Source organism: Microcaecilia unicolor, chromosome 4 (assembly GCF_901765095.1).
Source record: "Microcaecilia unicolor chromosome 4, aMicUni1.1, whole genome shotgun sequence".
NCBI lineage: Eukaryota > Metazoa > Chordata > Amphibia > Gymnophiona > Siphonopidae > Microcaecilia > Microcaecilia unicolor.
In genome coordinates this window covers 54,485,460-54,502,928 of record NC_044034.1, presented here as the reverse complement: position 1 = coordinate 54,502,928, position 17,469 = coordinate 54,485,460, and the positions used below count along the sequence as shown (strand labels likewise).

Genomic DNA, 17,469 nt, shown 5'->3' with positions numbered 1-17,469 from the left:
ATGTCACTCATTAATACCTAACGCTTGTGATCCACCTTCCGGAAACAGAACTGGTATATGACAAAGTCTTTTGCCAAGACTGGTGTCACAAGTAATATGGTGACTAGTTTATTGGGAGCCGGCCCAGTTTATTGGGCTGCGGTACTTGTTGAAAGAATCATCATAGTCACCGGTTTCAAGCAATTGAACATCACTTTTACCAGCATTCCTATTTTTACGCATCTCATGATCTAATTTGGGAACTTTAAGGAGGTAATTATGTAAAGTCATTTTATAATGTATGAGGCCATATATGTGCATAAAATGTCTTTATAAAATTAGTCCTGAACTTCCACAAATTGAAAATCTTAAAAAAAAACATAGTGTGGATTTAAATATACAGTGCTTGACACACCTCCAAAATCTCAACTTCTAATTTTTAAACTTTTTAAAATTTTATAATGGAAGAAAAGACCTCAGAAAATTCTGTGGTACCTTTCAGAACTTCACTGACACAGTATCCATATGATAATCACTCATCATTGGCCAAAAACCTCCAATTTTTCATCACTTAATATTTTCACTGCATATAATTTTCAGATTTTCTTAATCAATGTGCATAAGATTGTCCCAATGTGCAAAGCAGAGCATAAAAGGAGAATAACTGGAAGCACACTATTTTTCTAATCCCAACGGTGTCCTATTTCACCCATAGCTTTTTCAAGGGATGAACAGTGTTCCACTACTGTCTGTGCTTCACTATCATTTCTATGCATATCACACACTGTTGCGCTGTTTATCCCTTGAAAAAGCTATGGGTGAAATGGAATCCCATCAGGATGAGAAAGGTAAGTATGCTTCTAATTATTCTCCTTTTATGCTCCTGCTTTTCACATTAGGACAGTTTTATGGACACTAAGATGATTTGAAAATTATGGGGGTCTTTCACTAAGCTGCGGTAGGGTTTTTAGCTTGCGGTAGAAATCAGCTGTTGGTAAATGCTGAGATGCCCTCTCGGCATTTATCGCCAGCTGATTTCTACCGCGAGCTAAAAACGCTACTGCGGCTTAGTAAAAGACCCCCAATGTGCAGTGAAAATATTAAATAATTAAAAATGTGATGTTTTTGGCCAATGAGGAGTGATTATCCTGTGGATAATATGTGTCATTGAAGTTCTGAAAAGTACCACGGATTTTTTTGAGGTCTTTTCCTCCATTATCAAATAAAAAAAGTTAACAAATTATAAGTTGAGAGCTTGGAGATCTGACAACCACTGTCCCCAGGATTCTATATAGTGTGCCTAGATTTAGGCACCGAAATCAGCGCAGATTCTATAACAGCACACATAACTTAATTGGTTTAACAAGCTAATGAGCGCTGATAACAGCACTTAAGCAATAATGAGCACTAATGGGCACTGATAAGAATTTAGGTGCAAAACTTGCTAAGCATATTCTGTAACGATATGTGCTGAACTTCTAACACACGGAGGCTAAAAGGGGCATGGTTATGGGCAGGGAAATGGGCGTTTCATGGGCGCTCCAAAATGTAGTCACCTAGTTACAGAATATGGCCCAGTGCGCCTAAATCTATGCACTAAGATTTACACCAGGTTTTCATTGGTATAAAATGTGCACAGATATTGGCGCTGAAATAACTAAGCATATTTTTTAATCAGCACCTAAATCTAGGTGATGATTATAGAATACGTTAGTTGGCACTGATTTCAGCACTGATTATTTTAGGCGCCATATATAGAATCTACTATATGTTTAAATCCACACACTGTTTTTTTTTTTTTTTAATAAAAATAGGTCAGGCATATAATCATGCACATTGGCATGACCATGAATACTATTAACTATAGGCATTAACAAGGATGCAACATATTGATTATAAAACACTGCAATCTACATATATACTTACATACTCTATCAACTAACATATACACTTGTCTTCAAGCAGGCATAATAGGCACTACTGCTTTTGGATTTGTACTACTATTTTATAAAGACATATAGATGCCTATCACGCTTATTTTCGAAAGAGAAGGACACCCATCTTTCAACACAAATTGGGAGATGGGCGTCCTTCTCGCAAGGGGCGTGTCGGCAGGGTAGCGAAGGCGGGACTGGGGCGTGATTAAGAGATGGCAGTCCTCAGCCGATAATGGAAAAAAGAAGGGCGTCCCTGACGAGCACTTGGCCGACTTTACTTGGTCCATATTTTCTTGCAACCAAGACTCAAAAAGGTGCCCGAACTGACCAGATGACCACCGGAGGGAATCGGGGATGACCTCCCCTTACTTCCCCAGTGGCCACTAACCCCCCTCCCACCATAAAAAACAAGTTTAAAATACTTTTTTGCCAGCCTTAAATGCCATACTCAGGTCAATCGCAGCAATACACAGGTCCCTAGAGCAGTTTTAATGGGTGCAGTGCACTTCAGGAAGGCAGACCCAGGCCCATCCCCCCCTAACTGTTACACTTGTGGTGGTAAATGGGAGCTCTCCAAAACCCACCAGAAACCCACTATACACACATCTAGGTGCCCCCCTTCACCTATAAGAGCTATGGTAGTGTTGTACAGTTGTAGGGAGGGGTTTTTTTTTGGGGGGGGGGGGATTGGGGGGCTCAGCACACAAGCTATGCACCTGGAACAATTTGTGAAGTCCACTGCAGTGCCCCCTAGGGTGCCCGGTTGATGTCCTGGCATGTGAGGGAGACCAGTACACTACAAATGCTGGCTCCTCCCACGACCAAAGGGCTTGGATTTGGCTGTTTTTGAGATAGACGTCTTTGGTTCCATTATCGGCGAAAACCAAGATTGCCCATCTCTAAGGTCGGCGATCTCAACATTTAGGTTGACCATCTCTAAGGTCGACCCAAATGTTGAGATTTGGCTGTCCCCGACCGTATTATTGAAACAAAAGATGGACGCCCATCTTGTTTCAATAATGCGGTTGCCCCGCCCTTTCATGCGCCATCCTTAGAGATGGGTGCCCTTATAGATGGGCGCCCCTGTTCGATTATGCCCCTCCACGTGTCTTTATAAAAAGAACCAAAATAGGTGCTTTCCTGCCCAATTAACCTAGGTGCCCTGTTATAAAATTACCCTCCATTGTCATTGTACTGATTGGGGTTATCAAGAGGACTCTCTCTGGATAGCAAAGCACTTTTCTTTTTAATACTGAAACTTTCATAACCAAGAAAATTAAGCAATCAGCTCGAAGTATAAACACATCAAAACATTAGCAATTAATAAAACATAATCAGCATATACTCAAAGCATTTGAAGCCCTCATCATGGGAGGAGACAAGCAAAGGTTAATCCACAGCATTTACATCTAATCTATACATTCTAATCTTCAGCAAAGACACTAACCATTAATTGACTACTCTTTCAATAAGAGATCTCTCTAATTCGGAAGAATCATTAAAAACATAATTCATTTGCTGGTATCTCGCAACACACTTATATGGGAACTTTAAAAAGAAATGAGGCTCCCACTGCAAGCATATGAGGTTAACGGAACAAAATACTTTCTTATTGATTAAGTGGTTCTAGGAACATCAGCAGAAAATCTGTAATTTTCTCCCATTAAAAAAAAAATCTCTCTTTTGAAAATGTCTTCAAAATTTATATTTATTTCAGATGCAAGAGGGTAACTTGTGTACAGATCTCTTCCTGGGAAGTCTCGAGAAGTTTTGTAAGATCAAAATTCACATTTGTTTGTAACATATCAAATCCCTCTCCTTCTTCTGCCTCCTTAAGAAACTTTGAAGGCAAATAAAAGATTTGAAAGAAAAATCTGGTTAGCCTTGAAAAGTGAAAATCTCTTTCAAATATTTCCTAAACAAAATGTCAGGTGACTGCAAATTTATCACACTGGCCTAGAGGATCAACTATATTTCCTCCTCTGCTTCCGTCACCATTCCCACAGCTACCTCCAGCAAACATTGACATGTTTCAATGAGAGGGAAACCGTTTCTACAAATTTTGTAATGTGTAGGGATTTTATCATCCATGTATAACACTGTGTATATTAGAACTAGGAAAAAGTGGATATTGCAACAGAACCAGTCACTTGTTGTACAGTCCCAGGGAAAAATAGCTAATGATTATGTGTGGACCCTTCTTTCAAACCTTGCCCAAATCCATATCCTTTACAGAATACTAGTTTAACTGGGTATATAGGCATATATGTCATTAGGGATGAGCACATATTCCACTTGTACAGCTGGCATAAATGCTTGCCCCAAAATGCCAGAAATGTAACTTATAAATTACATGTGCTAGTGTTATGTCCAGCCCAGGTTCTGCCTATATATAAATCTACCTATCAAAATACATATTATGCAAGATATGTATATATCTTTACAGCCTAGAGCTTAGGCACATTTTTGGCAATTATGTGCATATGTGCACACATAAGTGTGCATATACTAAAATTTGAAACATTTATGCACTTTACTGGCATAAAAGTGTTAGCACCTACTTTGTAGAATTACCGCCCTAAAGGGCACCAATTTGCAGCCTATTTTATAACGGAAAAAATGTGCCAACTTTCCTAGCATTACCAGTATATACATGCACATGAGTTTAGGGATAAGGAAACCACAGCCATGCAGCTGGTATAGATGCTTGTGACTAGATTCGGCAAATAGATGTGTAACTTATAGCATTACAGTAAACACACCAGTTAGTGGTGGTCATACCCACTTTCCAAAAAAAAAAAAAAAAAAAAAAAAAATCAAAACAACAACATACTGCTCCTGGAAATCTGGTTGTAGAATCCCCAGGATAGGTTTAAGAAACCCTGTTTTAGATGGTGCACTAATGTAATACATAGATACCTTATGTTTCAATCTGAAAGACTCCTAAAAGAAATCTGTGAAAATTATTCTTTTGACTAAAATACTAGAACAGAGAAAAATTTTGAAAACTGCTCTTTACTTCCACAATATTCTTAAAACAACTCTTACAATCATAATCTATATGATGAAACAGAAGCATGAACTTTGTCGAGGCTTCCAGCTTGATATAGTATTTTCATTTTATTTATATTTCACACATCATATGTGGATTACAAGCAAACCTCCATAAATAAAATCAAAACATTCAACACAAGTAGGAAGCAATTATATAATGGGGTGCATACTTTACTCATGTTATCCCCAGGATTCTATAAATGAGGCTTTAAATTGTGCATGCAAATTTGCGAATGTGTCCAATTTGTGCGTACAATTTAATTGAATAATGAATCAATTAACACTGATAATTGGGTGCTAATAATTATCGATGCTAATTGGCAACAATTAGAATTTATGCACACATCTTGTTTGGTGTATTCTATAAAGATATGCACATAAATTCTAGTAAGTGCATATGAAAAGGGGCATTTCCATGGGAGGGGCACGGGCAGGTCATGGGCATTCCCAGAATTTGTCTGCACAGTTACAGAATATGCCTGATCCGTGAATAATTTAGTGGCGCCTAGCGCTAACCTATAAACATCACTGAACTTGGAACGCCATTTACAGAACAGCACTTATTTTTTTTCAGTGCCATATATAGAATTTAATCCTACACTTGTAAATGTACAGCATACTGACATTGATGCACATGTCTGTACATATACACATAAATGTCAATATTCCCTCTAAATGCTATTCTGTAATGGTGAGCCTAACCGGCTCATTTTCAAAGGAGATGGCCGGCCATCTTTCGACACAAATCGGGAGATGGCCGGCGATCCCCTGAACCCAGCCAAATCAGTATAATCGAAAGCCGATTTTGGTCGGCGCCAAATGCTTTCCATCGCAGAGCCGGCCAAACTTCAAGGGGGTGTGTCGGTAGGGTAGCGAAGGCGGGACGGGGGTGTGCTTTGAGATGGCCAGCTTCGCCCGATAATGGAAAAAAGAAAGCCGGCCTTGACAAGCATTTCGCCGGCTTCACTTGGTCCCTTTTTTTTCAGGACCAAGCTTCAAAAAGGTGCCCCAACTGACCAAAAGACTACCGGAAGGAATCGGGGATGACCTCCCCTTACTCCCCCAGTGGTCACCAACCCCCTCCCACCCTCAAAAAAAAATATTTTTTTTTTTTGCCAGCCTCAAATGTCATACCCAGCTCCCTGACAGCAGTATGCAGGTCCATGGAGCAGTTTTTTGTGGGTGCAGTGCACTTCAACCAGGTGGACCCAGGCCCATCCCCCACCACCTCTTACACTTGTTGTGGTAAATGGGAGCCCTCCAAACCCCCCCCCCCCCAAACCCACTGTACCCATATGTAGGTGCCCTCTTCACCCATAAGGGCTATGGTAGTGGTATACAGTTGTGGGTACTGGGTTTTGGGGTGGTTTTGGGGGGCTCAGCATCCAAGATAAGGGAGCTATGCACCTGGGAGCTATTTTTGAAGTCCACTGCATTGCCCCCTAGGTTGCCCGGTTGGTTTCCTGGCATGTCAGGGGGACCACTGCACTACAAACGATGGCTCCTCCCATGACCAAATGCCTTGGATTTGGCCGGGTCTGAGATCGCCGGCATTAGCTTCCATTATCGGCGAAACCGATGCCGGCCATCTCAAACCCGGCCATCTCTGACATTTGGCCGGCCCGAACCGTATTATTGAAACGAAAGATGGCCGGCCATCTTTTTCGATAATACGGTTCGGGACCACTGTTTGTGGCGCCGGCCAAATAGATGGCCGGCGCCGTTCGATTATGCCCCTCTACGTGACATAGCGTGTAAATGCAAAGAAGGAGTACACAGGGGGTGGAGTATAGGCGGGGCGGTCAATTAGGTGCACAACTTACAAACATGTGGACAAAGGGGAGCCAGTTGATATTGTGTATCTGGATTTTCAAAAGTCGTTTGACAAGGTACCTCATGAAAGGCTATAGAGGAAATTGGAGGGTCATGGGATAGGAGGAAATGTCCTATTGTGGATTAAAAACTGGCTGAAGGATAGGAAACAGAGAGTGGGATTAAATGGGCAGTCTTCACAATGGAGAAGGGTAGCTAGTGGGGTTCCTCAGGGGTCTGTGCTAGGACCGCTGCTTTTTAATATATTTATAAATGATTTAGAGATGGGAGTAACTAGCGAGGTAATTAAATTTGCTGATGACACAAAATTATTCAAAGTCGTTAACTCGCAACAGGATTGTGAAAAATTACAGAAGGACCTTACGAGACTGGGAGACTGGGCGGCTAAATGGCAGATGACGTTTAATGTGAGCAAGTGCAAGGTGATGCATGTGGGAAAAAAGAACCCAAATTATAGCTATGTCATGCAAGGTTCTACATTAGGAGTTACGGATCAAGAAAGGGATCTGGATGTCGTCGTCGATAATACACTGAAACCTTCTGCTCAGTGTGCTGCTGCGGCTAGGAAAGTGAATAGAATGTTGGATATTATTAGGAAAGGTATGGAAAACAGGTGTGAGGATGTTATAATGCCGTTGTATCGCTCCATGGTGCGACCGCACCTTGAGTATTGTGTTCAATTCTGGTCGCCGCATCTCAAGAAAGATATAGTAGAATTGGAAAAGGTGCAGCGAAGGGCGACTAAAATGATAGCGGGGTTGGGAAGACTTCCCTATGAAGAAAAACTAAGGAGGCTAGGGCTTTTCAGTTTGGAGAAGAGACGGCTGAGGGGAGACATGATAGAGGCATATAAAATAATGAGTGGAGTGGCACAGGTGGATGTGAAGCGTCAATTCACGCTTTCCAAAAATACTAGGACTAGGAGGTATGCGATGAAACTACAGTGTATTAAATTTAAAACAAATCGGAGAAAATGTTTCTTCACCCAACGCATAATTAAACTCTGGAATTCATTGCCGGAGAACGTGGTGAAGGCGGTTAGCTTGGCAGAGTTTAAAAAGGGGTTAGACGGTTTCCTAAAAGACAAAGTCCATGAACCACTACTAAATGGACTTGGGAAAAATCCACAATTCCAGGAATAACATGAATAGAATGTTTGTACGTTTGGGAAGCTTGCCAGGTGCCCTTGGCCTGGATTGGCCGCTGTCGTAGACAGGATGCTGGGCTCGATGGACCCTTGGTCTTTTCCCAGTGTGGCATTACTTATATGCATACTGCACTAGGACACCTGCAGTGCCACCAGGTCTAAGGCTGTGTATCTGCGGGCACCTAGATTTTAGGCAACTCAATATCGGGTTATGTTAGTATTCTATAATGGCATCTGGGTGCCCAGATGCCGTTATAGAATAGGCTCTCATGGCATGGCACTGGTGTGTCTAAAATGAGGCACCCACTTATAGAATTACCTCCCCAATGCAACACAGGATAAACACAAAAACAATTGCTCAAATCTCAAAGTTATACCATATGTGCCCTCTCTGGGAAAAGGTGACAAAACTAGCAGATCCAAAATGCTGAGAACGGACAATTTTTCATATCATGGGTCCATAAGTAGTCTGAAAATGTTAAATGTTTGAACTTCTCTAACTTTAATTTTTTTCACATAAAAATGGGGTTTGGACTGTTGTTTGCTCTAACAGAATTCATTAAAACCTTGTTTTGTTTTTGGAGACTTTAGTCACCTTTTCCCAGAGATGGTCACATGGAGTGGAGGAGTGGCCTAGTGGTTAGGGTGGTGGACTTTGGTCCTGGGGAACTGAGTTCAAGTCCCACTTCAGGCACAGGCAGCTCCTTGTGACTCTGGGCAAAGTCACTTAACCCTCCATTGCCCCATGTAAACCGCATTGAGCCTGCCATGAGTGGGAAAGCGCGGGGTACAAATGTAAACAAAAATAAATAATAATAAGTGGAGAATTATATTCTTACCTTTTCCAGGGTAGGAAGCCAAGCTATGACAAGATGCAAGTTCTTTAAACACAGCCAGTCTCCATTGGCTGCACACTCTCTCAGGGTTTGAATGGCTAAATCAGCTTGCCCTTGGCCCATTGCTACCTGAAAGAGGAATTATTTACATTTAATGTTTTCTAATACTATGGTATTTAAAAGACAACACTACCTACTGTATGATTTCAAAATTAACTTGCCTTCTTTTTGACTGTTTCTACCTTTCCTGATATTCCTTCTATTTAATTTACTTCTACTCCACCTAAGTTCTAGATACATAAAGTGAAGTTACTTACCTGTAGAAGGTATTCTCTGAGGACAGCAGGATGATTATTCTCACATGTGGGGCGACGTCCACATCGGCCCGGGAATTGGCATTTTGCAATAGCAAACACAAAAACGTTTTGCCAGTCTTCTGGCGCGCGTGCAGTGCGCACTGCACATGCACAAGCTGACTTCCTGTCCGCCGTGCGAGCGCTTACCTCAGTTAAATCAAACAGCATAACAAACAAATTACAACTGCAAAGGGGAGGAGGGAGGGTTTGTGAGAATAATCAGCCTGCTGTCCTCGGAGAATACCTGCTATAGGTAAGTAACTTCGATTTCTTCGAGGACAAGCAGGCTGCTTATTCTCAAATGTGGGGTATCCCTAGCATCCAGGCTCACTCAAAACAATGAACATAGGTCAATTCGGCTTCACAACGGTGAAGACATAACACAGGTTAACCTGAAACTATATACAGGTAACAGAAAGTGCAGCCTGGAATAGAATAAAACAGGCCTAGGGGGTTGGAGTTGGATTCTAAACCCCAAACAGTTTCTGCAGCACTGACTGCCCAAACCGACTGTCGTGTCGGGTATCCTGCTGAAGGCAGTAGTGAGATGTGAATGTGTGGACTGATGACCACGTTGCAGCCTTGCAAATCTCTTCAATGGAGGCTGACTTTAAGCGAGCCACCAACGCAGCCATGGCTCTAACATGACCCTCCAGAGTCAGCCCAGCTTGGGCATAAGTGAAGGAAATGCAATCTGCTAGCCAACTGAAGATTGTGAGTCTTCCGATGGCGACTCCCCTCCTGTTGGGATCAAAAGAAATAAACAACTGGGCGGACTGTCTGAAGGGCTTCGTCCGCTTCACGTAAAAGGCCAATGCTCTCTTCCAGTCCAAGATATGCAAACTGCTTTCGCCAGGGCGGGTATGAGAACGGGGAAACAATGTTGGCAAGACAATTGACCGGTTCAGATGGAACTCCGACACCACCTTCGGCAGGAACTTAGGGTGCGTGCAGAGGACTACTCTGTTATGATGAAACTTGATATAAGGTGCATGCACTACTAAGGCCTGAAGCTCACTGACCCTACGAGTTGAAGTAACAGCCACCAAGAAAATGACCTTCCAGATCAAGTACTTCAGATGGCAGGAATTCAATGGCTCAAAAGGAGCTTTCATCAGCTGGGTGAGGATGACGTTGAGATCCCATGACACTGGTGGAGGTTTGACCGGGTGCTTTGACAAAAGCAAACCTCTCATGAAGCGAACAACTAAAGGCTGTCCAGAGATAGGCTTACCCTCTACACGGTGATGATAAGCACTAATTGCACTGAGGTGAACCCTTACGGAGTTGGTCTTGAGACCAGATTCTGACAAGTGTAGAAGGTATTCAAGCAGGGTCTGTGTAGGACAAGAGAGAGGATCTAGGGCCTTGTGACACACACGACGGCAAACCTCCTCCATTTGAAAGAGTAACACCTCTTTGTGGAATCTTTTCTGGAAGCAAGCAAGACTCAGGAGACACCCTCTGAAAGACCCAAGGAGGCAAATTCTAAGGTCTCAACATCCAGGCTGTGAGAGCCAGAGACTGGAGGTTGGGATGTAGAAGCAACCCCTTGTTCTGAGTGATGAGGGATGGAAAACACTCCAATCTCCACAATTCTTTGGAAGACAACTCCAGAAAAACAGGGAACCAAATCTGACGCGGCCAGTAGGGTGCAATCAGGATCATGGTTCCACGGTCTTGCTTGAGTTTCAGCAAAGTCTTCCCTACTAGAGGTATGGGAGGATACACGTACAGAAGGCCTGTTCCCCAATGTAGGAGAAAGGCATCTGACGCTAGTCTGTCGTGGGCCTGAAGCCTGGAACAGAACTGAGGGACCTTGTGATTGATCTGAGTGGCAAAAAGATCCACTGAGGGGATGCCCTAAGCTCGGAAGATTTTGCGGACTACGCCTATGTTAAGTGACCACTCATGAGGCTGCATTATCCTGCTCAGCCTGTCGGCCAGACTGTTGTTCACGTCTGCCAGATAAGTGGCTTCGAGAAACATGCTGTTACAGCGTACCCAAAGCCACATCTGGACAGCTTCCTGACACAGCAGGTGAGATCTGGTGCCCCCCTGCTTGTTGGTTAGTACATCGCAACCTTATTGTCTGTTTGAATCAAGATGATTTGGTTGGACAGCCTATCTCTGAAAGCCTTCAGAGCATTCCAGATCGCTTGCAATTCCAAGTGGTTGATCTGGAGATCTTTTACCTGAAAGGACCAGGCTCCCTGAGTGTGAAGTCCATTTACATGAGCTCCCCACCCTAGGAGGGATGCATCCGTCATCAGCATTTTCTGTGGCTGAGGAATTTGGAATGGTCGTCCCATGGTCAAATTGGATCAAATTGTCCACCACTGAAGAGAATTCCGAATTTCGGAGGACAGTTGGATCACATCCTCCAGATTCCCTGTAGCTTGACACCACTGGGAAGCTAGAGTTCATTGAGCTGATCTCATATGAAGACGTGCCATGGGTGTTACATGTACTGTAGAGGCCATGTGCCCTAACAGTCTCAACATCTGCTGAGCTGTGATCTACTCAGACGCTCAAACTATGGACACCAAGGACAGGAGATTGTCTGCCCTTGTCTCGGGAAGATAAGCCCGAGCTGTCTGTGTGTCCAGCAGTGCTCCAATGAACTCCAATTTTCAGACAGGAGATGGGACTTGGAGTAATTTATTACAAACCCCAGTAGCTCTAGCACCTGAATAGTCATTAGCATGGACTCCAGAGCACTGTCCCTGGAGGTGCTCTTTACCAGCCAATCGTCGAGATAAGGAAACACATGTACTTCCAGTCTGCGTAGCGACACTGCGACTACCGCCAGACACTTTGTAAACACTCTGGGTGCAGACGCCAGGCCAAAAGGCAGCACACAGTACTGAAACTGTTGTGTTCCCAGTAGAAACTGAAGATACTTCCTGTGAGCTGGAAGAATCGGGATGTAAGTGTAAGCATCCTCTAAGTCCAGAGAGCATAGCCAATCGTTCTCCTGAATCATGGGAAGAAGGGTGCCCAGGGAAACCATCCTGAACTTTTCTTGGACTAGAAATTTGTTCAGTGCCCTCAGGTCTAGGATGGGACGCATCCCCCCTATTTTCTTCTGCACAAGGAAGTACCTGGAATAGAATCCCAGCCCTTCTTCCCCTGGTGGAACGGGTTCAACCGCATGGGCCTTTAGAAGGGTGGAGAGTTCCTCTGCAAGTGCCTGCTTGTGCTGGGAGCTGTAAGAATGAACTCCCGGTGGGCAATTTGGAGGTTTGGATTCCAGACTGAGGGTGTATCCTAACCGGACTATTTGAAGAACCCACCGGTCAGAGGTTACAAGAGGCCACCTTTTGTGAAAAAATATTAACCTGCCTCCAACCGGCAAGTCGTCCGGCACAGACACTTTTACTGAGGCTATACTTAGCTGGAGCCAGTCAAAAAAATGTCCCTTGCTTTTGTTGGGGAGCAGCACGGGCCTTAGGTGCACGCTGTTGACAAGAATGAGCGTGCTGGGACTGAGCCTGGGCAGGCTGCTGGGAAGCCGGAGTGTACCTACGCCTAGAATAGGAATAGGGAGCACTCCTCTTCCCCCCAAAATACCTCCTAGATGGTGAGGTTGTAGCAGAAGGCGCCTGGTGGGAGAGAGAATCCATAGCATCATTATGCTTCTTGATCTGATCAACAAGATCCTCTACTTTCTCACCAAAAAGGTTGTCCCCCCCAGAAAGGTACATCCGCCATCCGCTGCTGGAACGAATAATCCAGGTCAGAGACATGCAGCCATGAGAGTCTTCGCATCACTATACCTTCAGCAGTGATTCTGGATGCCACATCAAAAGAGTTGTAAGCGCCCCTGGCCAGGAATTTACGACACGCCTTCAGCTGCCTGACCACCTGGCAAAAAGGCTTGGACTGCACCGGAGGGAAGGCATCGACCAAGCTAGACAGCTGCCTCACTGAGTTCTGCAAGTGTACACTCGTGAAGAGCTGGTAGGACTGGATAAGAGCAGCGAGCATAGCGGCCTGATACGTATTCCTCCCGAAAGAATCCAAAGTCCTGGCTTCTCTGCCTGGGGGCGCCAAGGTATAGTCCCTACTACTTCTGGTTCTCTTGAGATTGGAGTCCACCACCATGGAATTGTGGGGTAGCTGAGACCTCATCAACCCAGGTTCACCGTGGATCCGATACTGGGAATCAGCTTTTTTTGGGATCACAGGACCAGACAGATGGAATGACCAGTTCCGCTTAAGGACTTCCTTCAGTACCTTATGTAGAGGAGCCGTCACAGCCTCCTTAGGTGGAGAAGGATAGTCCAGGACCTCGAGCATCTCAGCCCTGGGCTCATCCTGAACCTCCACAGGGAATGGAATAGCCGTAGCCATTTCCCTGACAAAAGATGTGAAGGAAAGACTCTCAGGAGGAGACAGTCTCCTGTCAGGTGGAGGGTAAAGTTCGGAGGGAATCCCTTAAGACTCATCGGAAGAAAAGTATCTGGGATCTCCCTCTGATTCCCACGAACGCTCCTCTTCAGTATGGGATAATACCTCTCTTAGGGAACTGAGACTGAGCCTGCCTCAACGCCAAGGATCGATATCCTCGATTTCAATGTTGAGAGGCTAACGCCCGCATGGACTGTAGCGAAGCTTCCTCCACCGACGTCGAAGGGGAGTCGACCTGGGTGGTAGCCAAGGACGGAGACCTTACCACAGAAGAAGGGCCAGAAGCCACTGTAGCAGGTGTTACGGAAGGCGCAAGCACCCTCGACACTGATGCAGATTGGCGCAGCAGCCCTTCCAGAAGCTCTGGAAGCAGGACCTGGATGCGCTTGTGAAGAGCCACCATCGGAGAAGGCTGCGGGGTCGGTGGAACAGCCGGTGGCAGAATCTGCTGAGGCTCAGGTTCAGGTACCAAACTGCTAAGAGACCGTCGCATCAGCACATCCCTTGACACCCCAGAGCTCCCGGCACCGTGTGTAGGAGATCAATGACGGTGCTTCTTCGCTTTTGCTCGATGCCCGTCGAGACTCCTTGGTACCGGCGAGGACAACGTGGAATCCTCATGTCTCCTTGGGGTCAGGCCTCAAGGCAGGTGGAGACCCACTCAATGCCTCACTGCTCCCAGCGCGAGTTGGTCTCTCAGCAGCCATTACCTCTGTTCCTGACGTCGATGCCTCCCTTGATGTCGACGTCGACCTCAGTACCAATGTCGAAGGATAGGACCGAACCCCCAAAAGTTTCTCTCACTGGGCTTCTCGAGCCACTTGGGTCCGTTTCGTCATACGAAGACATAGACTACAAGCAACTGGGCTGTGGTTGGCCCAAGGCACTGGATACACCAGGAATGGGTATCGGTACCTGAGATGGTCCGGTTGCACCGAGTGCAACGTTTGAAGCCGCTGGGTGTCTTTGATGACATGGTGATGTGAGCCGCTAGGCAGCTACCTGTACTGTGAGCTCTGCACGCAACTAACCCATAGCCTCTACGGTCTGCCAGCTAGACAGTTTCTACTACAAGCTGTCAGCAACAGCCTATCCTGCCTTCCCATTCTGGGTCATGAGGCAGCCCGCTTTAAGCTCTTTACTGCTTGCAGTCTATTTCTTTACAGTCTCTCCACGGGTAATGCAGTTCTTTAAGTTTCCCAGAGACATGTGCAGATAACACTCAGACATTTGATATAAAGTAACTTATCTTTTTATTTGCATATTGTAGTTAGCTGTATCTCACAGGATTAAGGTGAGCAGGTTTCAAGAATACAGCATACAAGTCAGAAGCCAGGAACATACAGTAACAGCATCCAAAATTCTCCTGTCTGTCTTCAGAGCTCTGCCAAGTGCCAAGCTGTAGAGCTTCTTTTGCATGAAAAAAAGTCAGAAATCCCAACAAAGGAGGTGTAAAGGCAGAGAGTCTAGGAGAGAAGGTGGAGGGGAGAAAATGGGCAAGATAAAGGGTGCCAAAATAGACAAAGGAACTCAAGGATATACCTAACACTCTGACCATCCCAGGTTGGCTATCAGCCAATAGGGAAATCCTTGACCATGTAAGGGAAAACTGGCTGCAACTCCCTTCCTTATCAGATGGGAAGGAATGTGAGGAATTTGGCTTTACTCTGCCATAACTCAGAATGCAGTTTACTAACATTAGCTAAAATAATGTAATATATAGGAATACAATGCCATGCCTAGGCAGCTGACTGGGCACAAGTAAAACTAGGTTACTGGACTAACAACATTACAAACTAGGATACATGTGTATATCTGTATATATACAGGTCAAAAACAAGTAATCTGGTATTACTTAGGTGATTGCCTTCCACACAGTTTGATTTTTTTTTTTTGCGGATCGCATCACATGGAAGGAAAAATGGCCTCGGCAAAATCAAGACGCGATTGTGCCAAAATGAAAGGGGCACAAAAATGGAGAGAAACCCGAATGCGCGGCCTTAAAACTGGCTGCGTCGAAAACAAAGAAACAGGAGAAAAAGACTAAGGAGATTAACTCTTTTTTTTTTTTTTTTTTTTTATAAACAAACCAACGTTAGTAAGCGAAAAAACTCACGAAAAAGGAAGACTCCTTTCCCAGGCCTCAATGAGGAGCACAGGAGGAACCTGCCGCATCTCGTCATGGAAAAAGATGCGGTTCGCGCTTGCGCGGTGAGCAGGAAGTCAGTCTGCACATGCACAGTGCACGCGCGCTGGAAGACTGTGGCAAAACTTTTATGCTATTGCAAAATGCCGATTCCTGGGCCCACACGGAGAATAAGCAGTCTGCTTGTCCTCGGTGAAACAAACAACTTCTTTTCTTATCAAAAGTTATTTGAATATAAGTACATAAGTACATAAGTAGTGCCTACTGGGAAAGACCAAAGGTCCATCTAGCCCAGCATCCTGTCACCGACAGTGGCCAATCCAGGTCAAGGGCACCTGGCACGCTCCCCAAACGTAAAAACATTCCAGACAAGTTATACCTAAAAATGCGGAATTTTTCCAAGTCCATTTAATAGCGGTCTATGGACTTGTCCTTTAGGAATCTATCTAACCCCTTTTTAAACTCCGTCAAGCTAACCGCCCGTACCACGTTCTCCGGCAATGAATTCCAGAGTCTAATTACACGTTGGGTGAAGAAAAATTTTCTCCGATTCGTTTTAAATTTACCACACTGTAGCTTCAACTCATGCCCTCTAGTCCTAGTATTTTTGGATAGCGTGAACAGTCGCTTCACATCCACCCGATCCATTCCACTCATTATTTTATACACTTCTATCATATCTCCCCTCAGCCGTCTCTTCTCCAAGCTGAAAAGCCCTAGCCTTCTCAGCCTCTCTTCATAGGAAAGTCGTCCCATCCCCACTATCATTTTCGTCGCCCTTCGCTGTACCTTTTCCAATTCTACTATATCTTTTTTGAGATACGGAGACCAGTACTGAACACAATACTCCAGGTGCGGTCGCACCATGGAGCGATACAACGGCATTATAACATCCGCACACCTGGACTCCATACCCTTCCTAATAACACCCAACATTCTATTCGCTTTCCTAGCCGCAGCAGCACACTGAGCAGAAGGTTTCAGCGTATCATCGACGACGACACCCAGATCCCTTTCTTGATCCGTAACTCCTAACGCGGAACCTTGCAAGACGTAGCTATAATTCGGGTTCCTCTTACCCACATGCATCACTTTGCACTTGTCAATATTGAACTTCATCTGCCACTTGCACGCCCATTCTCCCAGTCTCGCAAGGTCCTCCTGTAATCGTTCACATTCCTCCTGCGACTTGACGACCCTGAATAATTTTGTGTCATCGGCGAATTTAATTACCTCACTAGTTATTCCCATCTCTAGGTCATTTATAAATACATTAAAAAGCAACGGACCCAGCACAGACCCCTGCGGGACCCCACTAACTACCCTCCTCCACTGAGAATACTGGCCACGCAATCCTACTCTCTGCTTCCTATCTTTCAACCAGTTCTTAATCCATAATAATACCCTACCTCCGATTCCATGACTCTGCAATTTCTTCAGGAGTCTTTCGTGCGGCACTTTGTCAAACGCCTTCTGAAAATCCAGATATACAATATCAACCGGCTCCCCATTGTCCACATGTTTGCTTACCCCCTCAAAAAATGCATTAGATTGGTGAGGCAAGACTTCCCTTCACTAAATCCGTGCTGACTTTGTCTCATCAGTCCATGTTTTTGTATATGCTCTGCAATTTTATTCTTAATAATAGCCTCCACCATCTTGCCCGGCACCGACGTCAGACTCACCGGTCTATAATTTCCCGGATCTCCTCTGGAACCTTTCTTAAAAAGATCGGAAGAGTAACATTGGCTACCCTCCAGTCTTCCGG

At 44.8% G+C, this 17,469-nt stretch overlaps 1 protein-coding gene across 1 annotated transcript in view; it reads right to left on the bottom strand.

The window, feature by feature from the left end:
* The window catches only part of DYNC2H1 (dynein cytoplasmic 2 heavy chain 1), a 1,078,189-nt gene that overhangs the window by 182,600 nt on the left and 878,120 nt on the right, over positions 1–17,469 (bottom strand). Inside the window, 1 exon segment of the mRNA XM_030202388.1 lies at positions 8,790–8,915. Coding sequence (XP_030058248.1) covers positions 8,790–8,915 — 126 coding nt within the window.